This window comes from Triticum dicoccoides, chromosome 2B, assembly GCF_002162155.2.
Source record: "Triticum dicoccoides isolate Atlit2015 ecotype Zavitan chromosome 2B, WEW_v2.0, whole genome shotgun sequence".
NCBI classification, from domain to species: Eukaryota; Viridiplantae; Streptophyta; class Magnoliopsida; order Poales; family Poaceae; genus Triticum; species Triticum dicoccoides.
Window position 1 is genome coordinate 675,068,669 of NC_041383.1, and position 14,207 is coordinate 675,082,875.

Genomic DNA, 14,207 nt, shown 5'->3' on the forward strand with positions numbered 1-14,207 from the left:
TTAAGCATCGTGGATTTGGGCCTAAGTGGATTGCTAGACTGGCCATGCTGCTGTCTTCAGCTAGTTCTCGAGTTCTAATCAACGGCAACCCTGGTCAGAAATTTTGGCACGCGTGTGGTCTTCGACAAGGCGACCCGGTCTCCCCACTCCTCTTGGTCATTGTCATGGATACCTTGACTGCACTGTTTCGCAAAGGGGAGCAAAGCAATCTTTTTCAGCCGCTGAGTTGCTGGGGAATCAAGCACAGGTTGTCCGTCTATGCAGATGATGCGGTTTTGTTGATCAAGCCTGAGGTGCTAGAAGCTGAATCTGCGGTGCAACTGCTGGAGGCCTTTGGGCATGCATCTGGCCTATCCTGTAACATGGCCAAGAGTTCCATCTCTCTTATTCGCTGCCGTCAGGAGGACATCAACAATGTGACTGCAATTCTCGCTTGCGAAGTCAAGGAATTCCTAGTAACCTACTTGGGTTTGCCTCTGTCTGTCACGCGACTTCCAAAGTCTGCTCTCCAGCCTCTCATTGACAGAACCGCTGATTACTTACCCACTTGGAAAGCTCGCTATCTCCGAAGGGCAGGTAGGCTGATATTGGTAAACTCAACACTCACAACAACTTCTATCTACCTAATGCTTGTGTTGGACCTGCCGGCATGGTTCATCTCATGCATTGATAAAATTAGGCGTGGATTCTTCTGGTGTGGGCATGATGAGGCCAAGGGTGGAAGCTGCCTTGTGAACTGGAAACTTGTGTGCACGTCCAAGATCTATGGAGGGCTCGGAGTCCACAATCTTGCACTTCTAAATCAGGCTCTGCTCCTTAAGTGGTGTTGGTATGAGAAGGTAGCTGATGAAAAACCTTGGAATGGACTCAACCTCGTCCTCCCTATAGATGCAGAAGGGATCTTCAATGCCGGGCTGCAATGCTCGCTCGGCAATGGCAGCAGCATCAGGTTCTGGACAGATCGGTGGCAATTATATAATTTTTTACTGTATAAATCTATATCATATTTTTTTTTTGCGAACTTATCATATATATTACAAAGATTTCACCGAAAGTATAAAACATCCAAATATAATAAAAAATATATTGAGATCCATGAACAACCGAACGACCATTGCTGCCACCAGAATAAGCCGCCGACGCATTATACCTAGAAACCTACATTTAAGTTCAAGATTAATCGTCACCGTTAACTGGTTCCGTGCGCGCGTAGACACAAACCTGGGCACACGTGCATAGACGCGGCACACGCGCACGCGCACACACATACGCACACGCGCGCACATACAAAAGTGACTAAGACGAAAGAGAATTAGCAAAATCGTTAAAATTCGTAACGCTAGATGGATGAAGCCTTTCCACTCCCCCGTGGGAAATAATTCGAAGAATGAGTGCCATCATCAAAATCATCAAAAGTCTAGTTCCGACAAAGAACTGCTCCGACTTCACTACTCGTAATGCTTGCCGTTTGGGCTGCAGAACACATTCTCCATATTTAATCCCCAAGACGACGCTCTTCAACACACGCACTTCACCGGATCACCTCCACCATGGCGGCGAGAGCAGATCCGACGATCGAGGTGAAGGTTTTCGTGGACAAGGAGAGGAGCAGGGTGATCTTCGCGGAGTCCGGCAAGGAGTTCGTCGACGAGCTCTTCGGCTTCCTCACGCTGCCTCTCGGCACCGTCGTTCGCCTCCTCGGCAAGCAGTCGCAGGTCGGATGCCTCGACGAGCTGTACAAGAGCGTGAAGGGACTCTCCGCCGATTTCTTCAGAACTGAAGCCTGCAAGGCGATGCTGCTCAAGCCCATCAACGCTGCGGCGCAGCAATGCTGTCGACTCAATGTCAGAGTCGACGACGCCAAGCGCGACGGGGAGAGGCCAGAGAGCTCTGCTGCAGCTGCTGCTGGTTCCGATGCCGGAGTTTTTGTGAAAGGAGACGCGAAGTTCATCGTCACCGACGATTTTTTTTCCCAAGAGTACGCAATTGCGTACCGTAATTTTATAGAAGAAGGAGAATCAAGATTTACAAGATCCCGCACGACAATGCGAACATCATCATGGGGCACCCACTCCACGCGGCTATCTAGGCTAACGTCTCACAAAACGTTGCAATCCTCCTACTCCGCTAACCGCTAAGTTTCACTCTCTAATCTCCTCTAAGATAACGCCAGCTAGATCTTTAGCCGCCATTTGCTGCTCTCTTCTGTTGAAGACTCTGGCGTTTCGTTGCTTTCACAACGCCCACGCCGTGCATATGACCAGACTATCGAAACCTCGCTTCTTCTTGCCATGAAAGCTTCTGCGCTTCAGTAGCCACCAATCCACAATCGTGTCCTCCGTCGATGGAGCCGTGGTTGGCAACTGCAGCCTGTTCATGCAGGTGAACCAGACTTCTTGGGCATACACACATCGAGCAAGGAGGTGCTCCATATTGTCTTCCTCTTGCAGACAGGTAAAACAAGGCGAGGGGAGCTCTTGCAAACCATGTCGAGCTCTCCGATCCGAAGTCCAAATCCTATGTTGCGATGCCAGCCAAGCAAAAATCTTAAGCTTTAACGGCGCATAACTTCTCCAAATGGCGGTGGCTGCCGGAGCTCTGATCAGACCTTGACAGAGCCTGCCGTAGGTGGCGTTAGCCGAATAAGTGCCCTCCTCACCAGCGCAAGGCCAAGTGAACTTGTCCTCCTCCACGGGATCTCTCCGGAGTGTGGCTACCGCATGCCTGAGATGCATAAGTTGTAGCTGCGCCATGAAGGACATATCACCTTGTATGTCTTGCTCCCACCTGTTGTCCGCCAATGCCTCCTGCACGGTCCTCATGTTGATCACTCTAGTTGCCACCATTGCTTGTATGGATGGGGCAAAATCCTGAGTTTTGAAGCCCTGTATCCATCTATCCTTCCAGAAGAGGATGCGATCTCCACGCCCGACCTCAATTCCCACCAGGCTATCAAACACCATTGTGGCATCGTCGTCCACCGAGAGCGCAAGGTTGCTCCATGGCCTATCCTTATCAACTCTTCTCAACCATTCCCATCTGACTCGAAGCGCTATGGCTTGGAGTTTCAAGTTTTTAACTCCCAGCCCACCAAAGCAAGTAGGCCTGCATATGGTGTTCCATGCCACCAAACATTGACCTCCATTTGTTTTATCTTTGCCCGCCCAGAAGAAAGATCTCATCCATGCATCAATCTCTTTGAATACCCAATCTGGAGCATCCATGATAAGCAGTTGATGAACAGACCTGGCCGTGACCATAGACTTGATCAACACCAGTCTGCCCGATCTCTGAATGAACCCTCTCTGCCAGCCAGGGACCATTTTCCTCACCATGTCGAGCAGCGGCTGCCACTCATTTCTCGTTAACTGTCTAGTGGCCAGCTGCAATCCAAGATATCTTGTAGGAAACTCCGCCAGCGAGCATTGCAACAGGTTGGTCACCCTGGCTTTGTCTTCCTGATTCCCTCTGATGACCGTCACCGTCGACTTGGCATAGTTCACCTTCAGGCCCGAGGCCGATCCAAACACAAGCAGCGCCTCCCTTACGAAAAGAAGGTCTTGGAGCGTGGGGCGAATGAAGAACGCGACATCATCGGCGTAGATAGAGATGCGTTGAGCCGCCGAGATGCCTTTAAAAGAACTGAGCACTCCCTCCTCCGATGCTCTAGAGACTGTGGTTGTGAGAGCGTCCATCACAATAACAAACAGCAGCGGGGAGATAGGATCACCTTGCCTGAGACCTTGCGCGTGTATGATGCTTCTTCCCGGCCTGCCATTGACAAGGATGCGTGTGGACGCTGTATGCAGAAGTATGGACAGCCATTTGATCATCCTATGCCCGAAACCTTTCGCCTTGAGCACTTCAAATAAGAACGGCCAGGAAAGGGAGTCGAACGCCCGCGAGATATCCAATTTGAGGAAGACTTCCTTGCATTTCCGTGCCTTGATCTTTTTGGCCACTTGTCTAACAAGGAGAAAGTTATCATGAAGGCATCATCCTTTGATGAAAGCCGACTGGTTGAAAGTGACCAAGTCCTTCATGAATGGCCTGACTCGGACAGCCAAAAGCTTCGCGAAGATCTTCGACAGGCTGTGAGGAAGACTGATCGGGCGGAAGTCATTCACCTGCTCTGCATTTGGCCTCTTGGGAATCAGCACTGTTAGCGCTCTATTTAGTTTGGCAAAGCCTCTACCATCTCCCACATAGAGCTTCATGATCGCAGCCATGATGTCGTGCTTAATGACAGGCCAAGCACACTGGTAAAATTTTCCAATGAAACCATCCGGTCCGGGGGCGCGGTCAGGGTGAAGCTCCTTGATCACAGCCCACACTTCATCCTCGGTGAAAATGGCCTCCAAGTTTTGTAAATCCTGCGCCTCCATGCCCAAGAAGTCCATGTCTAGCGTATAGGGTCTGGCCTAGGCCATGCCAATGAGAGCATGAAAAGCATCAAAGAAAACCTCTTCCATTCTACTTTGCTCTGTTATGATTTCATCCTCCAATTTGATGTGTGGAATGAAGTTTTTAGCTCTCCGCCCATTCGCCACAGCTTGAAAGAATTTAGAGTTTGCGTCACCTTCTTTGAGCCATCGGAAGCGAGATCTTTGTCTGTCGATGGTTCTCTCTAGCGAGGCCAACCCAAGCAGGCAAAGTTTCAGCGTACGCCGCAGCCAGGTTTCCAAAGGCGAAAGCTGGTGATGGTCCATGGCCTTATCTAACCGGAAAATCACACATGTGGCCACCGCCATTGACAACTTGATGTTCCCTGTTTTCCTCTGCCCCCATGCTTGCAGGGCCGCACCCGCATTCCTATAAAGTGCATCCAGTCTCTTAAAGGGATCAGTGATTGCCTCGTCGCATCTCCAAGCACTCTGGACAGCCTCTTCAAAACCCTCTAGTTTTGTCCAATAGAGCTCGAACCTGAACCTATTTTTCTGGGCAAAAGGCGCACATGTTGTTAGAAAGAGAGGTGCATGATTGGAGATGCCAGTGGACGGCGCTTGAAGTAAGCAGTCCGGGTATTCCAACTCCCAGTCGACTGTTACGAGAACTCTGTCGATTTTAGTTAAGGTCGGGCTGGCCCTTTCATTCGTCCACGTGAATAGGCGTCCGTGCATGTACAGCTCCTTAAGCTCCTGATCATCCACAAATTGTCGGAACCTGTTCATCATGTTCCTGTTGATGTTCGCCTTATTCTTCTCCGAAGCTCTCAAGATCATGTTAAAATCGCCAGGCACCATCCACGGCCCTGGGCAAAGCGTCCTTCGCTGCGCCAACTCCGCGAGAAAGCTAATTTTTCTAGCATCTCCTTGTGGTCCATACACAACAGTAACCCACCACGCCACTCCCACCCTTGGGCAACCATACCAGTGAGTGAGTTCATGTCCATTTGTAGGTTTTGGACGTCAATTACCGAAGAGTTCCACGCTAAAAGAATGCCACCACGAGTCTCCATCGCCGGCAAGTACGCAAATCCATCAAACGACGGCCCCATGCATTGCATTACTACAAAGGAATCTATTACATCCATCTTGGTTTCTTGAAGACAAACTAAGCTAGCTTTAGTGGTATCTAGGAACTCCTTAACCGCCTTCCTTTTCACCGGATTGTTCAACCCTCGCACGTTCCAGCATACAATAGATGGGTGTGTATCCATGGAACCATAAGCACTCCAACGCCTTGACACAACGCGGCTCACCGAGCCTCCACCATCACCCTTGTCTCCTCTTCCATCTCAAAGGATGGCACCGGCTTGCCAAACAAAGCCGCAATGATCCGAACATGTTGATCACGCAAAGGCGAGTCGAATAGGTCCTTGAGCTCTTGCACATCTTCCTCATGAGGCACTAGATCAGCCAGGACTAATCCAAGCGCCCGCAGTAGCACATTTTCAGCCGGGGTGGCTTTCGTCACTGACACTGTTGAAGATCTCTTTGAGGCTCTCGTGGTGCGCCTAGGAGTGCATGGCTCTGGCTCCACCCTTAGCACCGAGGCCTGGACTTCCTTGAGCAGAGGTGGGGCGAGTCGCTTCACAATGTTGGAGCAAAAGGTCTTGAGTTTGGCGAATGTTGCTGCCTCTTGTCTTGTCATTCCTTCGGTTAGTGTTGCGAGCTCCACTTCCTTCGCTGTTGTCCCATCCTCCACTTCATCCGCAATGTCAGCCAAGCTGAGCGTGAGCTCACCCATCCCCACCTGCTCAGTCTCAGGGATCATGGCGCGCCCAAGCTCAAACTGCGCCGAAGTATCCTCAGGAATCGTACGTGCATGTGTGCCGGTCCGATCAAGCATCCCTCTTGCTGCGCAGTTGCGCTCTCTACGTACGGTCGTGCATGGGTGTGGGCCCGTGCATGATTCCCATCCACCTGCTCCGGCCCCCTCTCCACGCCATGCAGAATTGCAGGGCACTCATTGGCTGCAGCAAGTGGCCCACAATCTTCATGGGGCCTGATCTCCTCGATTGGCGCCAAAGTGCGCGGTGCCACTACTTCCCTCTCCTGCGTCCCGCCAAGGCCAATCATGGGGGACACCGGAGATTCCATCGCCGCTGCAGCAACCACTGGTGGCGATTTCTCGATCGTGGGAAGCGGTGGGGTCCCCTCTAGCGGAGGCGAGTTACTCTGCTCCCTGTCCCCTTGCGGTGGGACCCCCCTTTCCTCTGCGCCACCACACACGTCTCCGTCTCCACCACCAAACCCGCGCCCGGCCCCACCACAATCTCGCTAGCTGGCAGGTGCGGAGTGGATACCAGAACATTCTCCTCCTTATCCTTCCCATCAACGCCAATCATTGGGGGATCCGTTCTCGAAGCCACCACCAAACCGCGGTCTCCATTCGCCGCCTGATTTGAATTATTGCTAGCTGGCGCCCCTGGCCCCAAAAGGCGGTCAAAAGCTGACGGCCTGACGGAGATCCTGTCTCGGACCGTCACTCTCGGACGGACCTCCAACGGCTCCACTACCGGTGGCATGGGCGGCAATCTCCAATCCTGCACCGCCGGCGGAGAGCCGGTGACCTCACCGCCGCACCCGGCATCCCTCCGGCGATGATAGCCATCAGAAGTTGCCGCCCCTCCTCCCCGCGCATCCCTTGTGCCTCTTTGCCATGGCCGGCGTGTTGTGACCGGTTCCGCCCCACCCGAGAAGGAGCCAGGACTCGGTACACCACTCTGTCCACTGCTAGACGAATCGACAGCACACCAAGCCGGCTCAACCACGCCGGCGTAGTCAGTCACCGCATCCAAATGTATCAAGATCTTGTACTGCAGCAAAGTCGGCTCTCTCAACGGCGGCCTCTGCCCGGGCTCCGGCACGGCCAACCAGCAACGTGAGGGAATCGCCTCCGGATCCTCCGTCCATGCCGTGAGCTTGAAGGACGAGAGGTCGGACCTGTTGTGAGTCTCCGGCGCCACCTCATCCACAAGGCACGATGAACCCAACAGCTGCTCCGCCACCTCGCGCTCCCAAGCGTGCGGAGGAATGCCCTCCATCTCCAAGCGGACCTTGAACCCCATCAACGCGTGCACTGCTTGAGCTTGCCGGTTCCATGGCCTGAAGTATAGACGAACTCCAAGATGCTCCGGGAACGGCCGTGCACTCACCCTGCTCCGGTGCTCCGCCCTGCCGAACACGACCAGGAAATCTTCTGGGCTGTAACTGATGACCGAGACCCACTCGCGATCCACCTCTATCTGCACCTTGAGCGCATCCAGGACAAACTCCGGCGAAAGGTCACGCCTTGCACCACCGGCGTACGTCACCATGGCGAACTGCAGGCGCCTCTCCAAGTCCTCCATGGACTGCGAGCGACGCACTACACAGATGTCCGCCTACGATTTTGAAGTTGCACCGGCATCGACGTCTCTCATGTTGACCCTTTTCGACAAGTTTGACGTGCAGGATCCCTCCTGTCTTGAGCAGAGGACTCTCCACCTTAGTTCGGACAAGGTTTGCATATTTGAACTCTATTTATATATATTCAGCAATATGAGCCGACACTTGCAAAACATTCTACTTCGTGTAGAACTCACACGTGACATGTATGTGATCCATCTGTTACAGATGATTAGCCTGCTTAAGAGATCATTAACGTCCAAGAACGCTTTAACTGCTCACTACTTCGATACTGCTATCGCGTCCGATGATTCCGCCATTGATATTCTCACCGAGAACGTGTATCCTGAACAAGGAAATGATGCCGATCCCAACCTGAACGATGTTAAGATAAAGGTTCTTCAGACGACCTCCAAGGTGGCGAATAGGGTTTGCCCGTGGAGGGGCCGTTTTATGTCTTCAGGGGCAAGACTAATCCTTACCAACACCAGCCTCTCATCTTTGCCCATGTTTGCAATGGGTCTGTTCTTGCTGGCGGACGGGGTACACTCTAAGTTTGACACACCGCGGTCCCGTTTCTTTTGGGAAGGAGCGGGACCGAAACGAAAATACCACATGGTTAAATGGCAAGCCGTGTGTCGTCCCAAAACCCAGGGGGGCCTCGGGATCATCAACTCCAAGTTGATGAACATCGCACTAATGTGCAAGTGGATCTGGAAAATGACTCAGGGGGAGACTGGCCTCTGTATCGACCTCCTCCGGGCAAAATATTTCCCGCAAGGAGATTTTTTTGACGCGGCTCCCAGTGGGTCTCCTTTCTGGAATTCCATTCAATCCCTTAAACCCCTCTTTGCCAGGGGCGCAAAGTTTGCGGTTAACAACGGACGCTCTACGCGTCTCTGGCTTGATCACTGGATTGGCCAGCGCCCATTATGGGCGGAGTTTCGACAACTATACTCCTTAGCGGTCGAACCGAACAACGGGTTGCCTCGGCTCTTAACACCTCCCCCCCTGTATTAACTTCAGACGTGAGCTAATCGGGCCGGAGTTGGCAGACTGGGACCGCCTTCTGACGCTACTTGCGGACGCCCGACTGTCAGAATCCGCGGACCTGATCTCGTGGAGACTTGCGAGCTCCGGCAAATTCTCTGTCAAATCCATGTACAGAGAGCTATGCCATGGTCAGATCCCGGCGGCGGCCACGGGGCTTTGGAAGGCAAAGATCCCGCTCAAAATTAACGTCTTCCTTTGGCAACTTTGTCAAGATCGCCTTCCTACCTCTATTATCCTCGCTAAACGCAACGGCCCCGCCTCCAGCCCCTGTGCGCTATGTGGGGTCCCGGAAGACGCTGACCACACCTTCTTCCTTTGCTCCCTGGCTCGTTTCGCTTGGAGCGCGGTCCGGGAGGCCGCGGGAGTGGATTGGGATCCACGCTCCCGACCTGAGCTCGTATCTTCCTTATCTGGGTTTCAAGGCGCGTCTCGTAGGATCATGTGGACTTGTGCGGCGGCTATGCTATGGGCTATTTGGAATACCCGTAACAAGTATACTATTGAGGGGGTGTTTCCCTCGCATCCCGCTGACGTTATCTTCAAATGCATCGTTTTCTTGCAGCAATGGGCATCGCTGGGAAGACAACAGGACTCTGATCTCCACCGCCAAGCTATCTGTCGTCTCCACGCCGTCTACTCTGAGGCTCGAGCTCCGTCGCCTGCTCAACTGGGTGCCGCATAGGGATGGGCAACCCCCCCTTTTTGGTCTTAGTACCTCCCGAGCCTGCGTGCTCGTTGCTTTTGGGCCGTTCTCCGCCTTGTAACGCAACTATGCGCTCATTTAGCGGCCTATCCTCTTATCAGTCGTGTTAGCTTATGTTGTTTCGGTCGGTGGTTGTGCTACTCTGCCTAAGTTTGGGGGCTTTATTAATTTAAAGCCGGACGTCTCTGACGTCTATGTTCTAAAAAAAAGAACAACTCATCGGTGCTGTATGCAGAAGTTGGTGCCAATTTTGTGGACCTTCTCTTTGGCCTACTTTGCATACCACTAGGATCCATCATGAAGACATATGCTAAGTGCGCATCAAAAGGATGTGTTGACAATCTGTACGGCAGCATAGATGGCAGTGCTCAGGAATGCATGAGATCAGAATGCCGGATCTCGCTACTATCCCTGTTGGAGTTGTGTTGAATACAGTGTACGAAGTAGGTTATAGTTGGACTTGTAGTTGTATTGTGTTTAGATAGGATATGGAGTCGTGTCCTAATAGGACACTTGTATCCTAGGCCTCTCTTATATAGCGGGGGTAGACACACGATGTAACCTATGCTAACATAATAGCACCGGAACGCAGGGGAAGCCGGCGGCATATGTGCCGGTGTCCAGGGCGACCGGGTACGGTATTGTAGCGGTGTCATGGGAAGGAGCGCCCATAGTCAGGCCCCGGGGATGTAGCCATATCGGTGAACCTCGTTAACACATCTCGGTGTCGTGCTCGTGTGACTGCTTGGTCCTCGGAAGATCGACGGTATGCCTTGGATTTATTCTAACAAGTGGTATAATAAGCTAGGTTGTTCAGAGGTTGTGAATTGTGATCTAGAGGAAGTATCAAGTCAAAGATGCAGCCAGTTGCGGCGTGGTTCTCAGCGAGATTGAAAAAAAGTAATCAAAGGCGGAAGCATCGGCGGTAGCGCGTGTGCTTGAGACGTGCAACGGTCAATCCGTGGATTGATCAGGCGAGCGTACAGCGGCGGCATGAGCACGAGGCGCTGTGTGCGGCAACGCGTGTAGCCCGTCACAGGAGCGCGTGCACGGCAGGTGGCAGGCGCCTGGAGCGGGAAAAAGTCCATTTTAAACCTTGAATTCGTAGACATCCGGCGAATCAAACCCTGAAGTCGAAATCCCTGTCGTTCGGCCCCCAAACTAACTAATCCTGGTCCAAATCTAACCTTAGTGTCGTTTCCCAAACGGGGATTGCCGACGTGGCAATGGGGTGGCCGAGATGGGTCGTTCGGCGCGCGCCTGAGGCGATATTAGTGGGCCGGCCCAGTTCGGCCCGTCATTTCGCTTCGTTCTCTCGGCGTCCCTCTGCATTCATCCTTCTCTGGCGACGACAATGGCGACCGGCGGTTGATCGCCACCTCTGCGACAATCATGATGGCGCGACGGCGCATCGAAGGAGCAGGTAATGTTCTGGATGCCCTCCTCCCTTGTTATTCATAGGTTGGAGTAGTTGCGGCATTAGGGTTAGGGTTTGAGCGGCAAATTTGGGGCAAAATTGGGGACGATTTGGGTGACAGAAAAAGATTGATTTTTTGTGAATAGATTGATTTAGGAATAGATTGTTATGCTTTATTTTGATCGTGGTGTATGTTTTTTCAGTGAAATCATGGACCCAAGTGAGATTTTGAACGTTCGGTTTCATATTGGAGGGAAGTTCATCCACATTGGTCCAAATTTGGACTATGTTGGGGGAGATCAAGCAATGTCAGAGATTGAGAGGGATAAACTGTCACTGCAGGAAGTGAAAGGCTATTTAAAAGATCACACTCAGTTGATGGAATCGATGAAGTTCTATTTTCTGCTTCCTGGAAAAGAGCTTATCAATGGTTTGGTGTTCCTTCATGATGACAGTTCGTGTGTGAAGATGTCTGACTACATTTGTGTTGGAGGAGTTGCTGATGTGTATGTGGAGTATCATGGAGAGGAAGATAGCAATGACAGCAGCAGTAGTGGGAGTGATTTTGAGGATGAACTCATGGAACAGAGTGATGATGATGAACTAGATGCAGTTTTAACTGCTGAAGAACCAGATGCACTTATAACTGCAGAAGAACCAGTGCCAGTAAATGCTGTTGAACCTGCAGAGTCTGACACTGATATGGTCATACCTGATGAAACTGGTGTAATCACTGAAAGAATTTGCAGCCCCTTGAAGCAGAGAAGAAGCAGAGTAGTAGATGTGGATGAAATGGCAGGCATGGAAGATGTTTTTTCACAGGTTTTGGATCCAAGTCAACCTGCATCAGCTTGTGCTTCTGAACCTCAGGCTTCAGGGCATGTGAATAACCAAATGGTGATAGCTGCAAATGTTGACAGTGCCAATCAAAATTCAGACTCAGACAGTGACCCTGAATACATTGGACATACTGATGATAGTGGGGAGGATTCAGAAGTTGTGGAGCTCAGGAGACATGCTAGGAAATTTAAGAAAAGGATGAGGGACTCCAAGAGCTGGATAGGTAGGGATGCCACAGGGCCAGTGCCAATGAATTGATTGCCAACATGGAGGAGCAAATTGAAAGAGAAGAAATGGATTGGAACTATGATTCATCTGATGAGGACTACAGCTATGATGAAGATTCAGATGGTCATATAAGGAAGAGGAAGAGTTCATTCCCAAGATACAACCCTGAAAGTGAAGTACCACATTTTGCTTTGACCATGGTTTTTAGAAGCAAGAATTAGCTATGCAAAGCTTTGATAAGATATGGTCTAGTAACAAAGAGGAGCATTAAGTTCATGAAATCTGAGTGTGACAGAGTTAGGGCAAAGTGTGGATGGCCTGGCTGCCCATGGCTGATATATGCAGCCAAGAGATCAAGGACTTCAAGATTCCAAGTCATAACATACAATGATGATCACCAATGTGCACAGAACAGATGCAACAAGTTGGTTACTGCAAAGGTGATTGCACAGAGGTATGAGCACTTCATACTGGCAATTCCTATGTGGAAAATTGAGAGCATGAAAGCAACTGTTTTGCAAGATATGTTTGCTGATGTCTCCACTTCAAAGTGCAAGCATGCAAAAAGAATTGTCATGGACAAATTGTTGTGTGGAATGAACAATGAATACACTAGAGTGTTTGACTACCAACTTGAGCTGCTAAGGAGCAACCCTGGAAGCACAGTTGTTGTTTGCATGGACCCAACCAACATGGAGGAAAGTGTATTCCAGAGCTTCTATGTGTGCTTTAATGCAATGAAGCAAGGATTCAAGGCTGGTTGCAGAAAAGTAATAGGCCTTGATGGTTGTTTCTTCAAAGGTGCAGTGAAGGGTGAGCTCTTGTGTGCCATAGGTAGAGATGCAAATAATCAGATGTATCCACTAGCCTGGGCTGTAGTTGAGAATGAAACTAATATCACATGGAAGTGGTTTCTTGGGCTTCTCATTAAGGACTTGGAAATAAACAATAATGGACATGGCTGGGTTATTATTTCTGATCAGCAGAAGGGCTTGATAAATGCAGTGAATGATTACCTTCCTGCTGCACAGCATAGGATGTGTGCTAGACACATTTATGCTAATTGGAGGAAGAAACATAGAGATCATGAGTGGCAAAAAAATTGCTATCATTGTTTCTAAATGCCATCCTGACAATGCATTATGTTACAAACAGCATAATCTTCCACTGTACTGCAATATATTACTAACTGCATCATTTTTCACTTTACTGCCAGCAAAGATTGCAAACATATATGCATTTCAGAGAGGTACAAAATGATGGCATAACACAACTTGCACTTCCACTTTCATTGATTCCAAACAGTGCCAAATGCATACAACTTCCAGTTCATTCTAAACCCTAAAGCATTGCTACATTGCATACAAATACAACTGATGAAATAACACTTGCACATCTTATTACAGTAGCATCTTCCCTACAACTAAACCCACCACAAATACAACAAACAGCATGACAGCAGTCTGATATTTGCCCTTCAGTGCATCTATCTCTGAATTTTTCTGCTTCAATTGATCTTGCAGAGCCATAGCCATTCCCATTCCTCCTGTTTCAGCTTCAGGGAGAGCCACAACTGCAGTGGGATCTTCAATCACAACACCACTTCCTTGACCTCTCAGCCTACGCACTTCATCTCGCAAATCACCAATCAAATCACTCCAAAACTTGGGAAGTGGGTCATCATGCCATTCCACGAATCCACAACCACCATGCTGTTCAATTGCACCAACAGAAATCAATGAGAGGGGGGGGGGGGCAAATGAACAGAACAAAAAAACAGCAACTTGAAGCTCACCATCGCATCAACACAGGCGTAGTATCTCCTGCCTGGATTCTGACGGCTCCAGGAGATCCACCTAGGCGCCTTCCGACGGGGGTTGCACCAGCAGAGCCTCGCTGGCTCGTACGCCATCGGGGCCTCGCGGTACGGCACCGGCGACCTAGATTCCTCCCCTCTCCTTCCGGTGGCTCGACGGAAGCTGGGAGCACTCGAACCACCAGAAGACCACGACATTGCCGTCAACGCAGCCGATGCAGCCGCCCCCTGCGCAATCGCCTCCTCCGCCGCACCCCTCAAGGAATCGCCGCCGCCGCCGCCTAACCCTAGTTTCTCCCCCCAAATCCCCAATCGATT

At 50.8% G+C, this 14,207-nt stretch overlaps 1 protein-coding gene across 1 annotated transcript in view; it reads left to right on the forward strand.

The window, feature by feature from the left end:
* The first annotated feature begins 1,550 nt into the window (after positions 1-1,550).
* LOC119361129 overlaps positions 1,551-14,207 on the forward strand; it is a 15,594-nt gene continuing 2,937 nt past the window's right edge. The window contains exons 1-4 of the mRNA XM_037626488.1: positions 1,551-1,959; positions 7,831-7,946; positions 8,061-8,249; positions 9,799-9,995. Coding sequence (XP_037482385.1) covers positions 1,551-1,959; positions 7,831-7,946; positions 8,061-8,249; positions 9,799-9,995 — 911 coding nt within the window. The remainder of the gene's footprint in view (positions 1,960-7,830; positions 7,947-8,060; positions 8,250-9,798; positions 9,996-14,207) is intronic.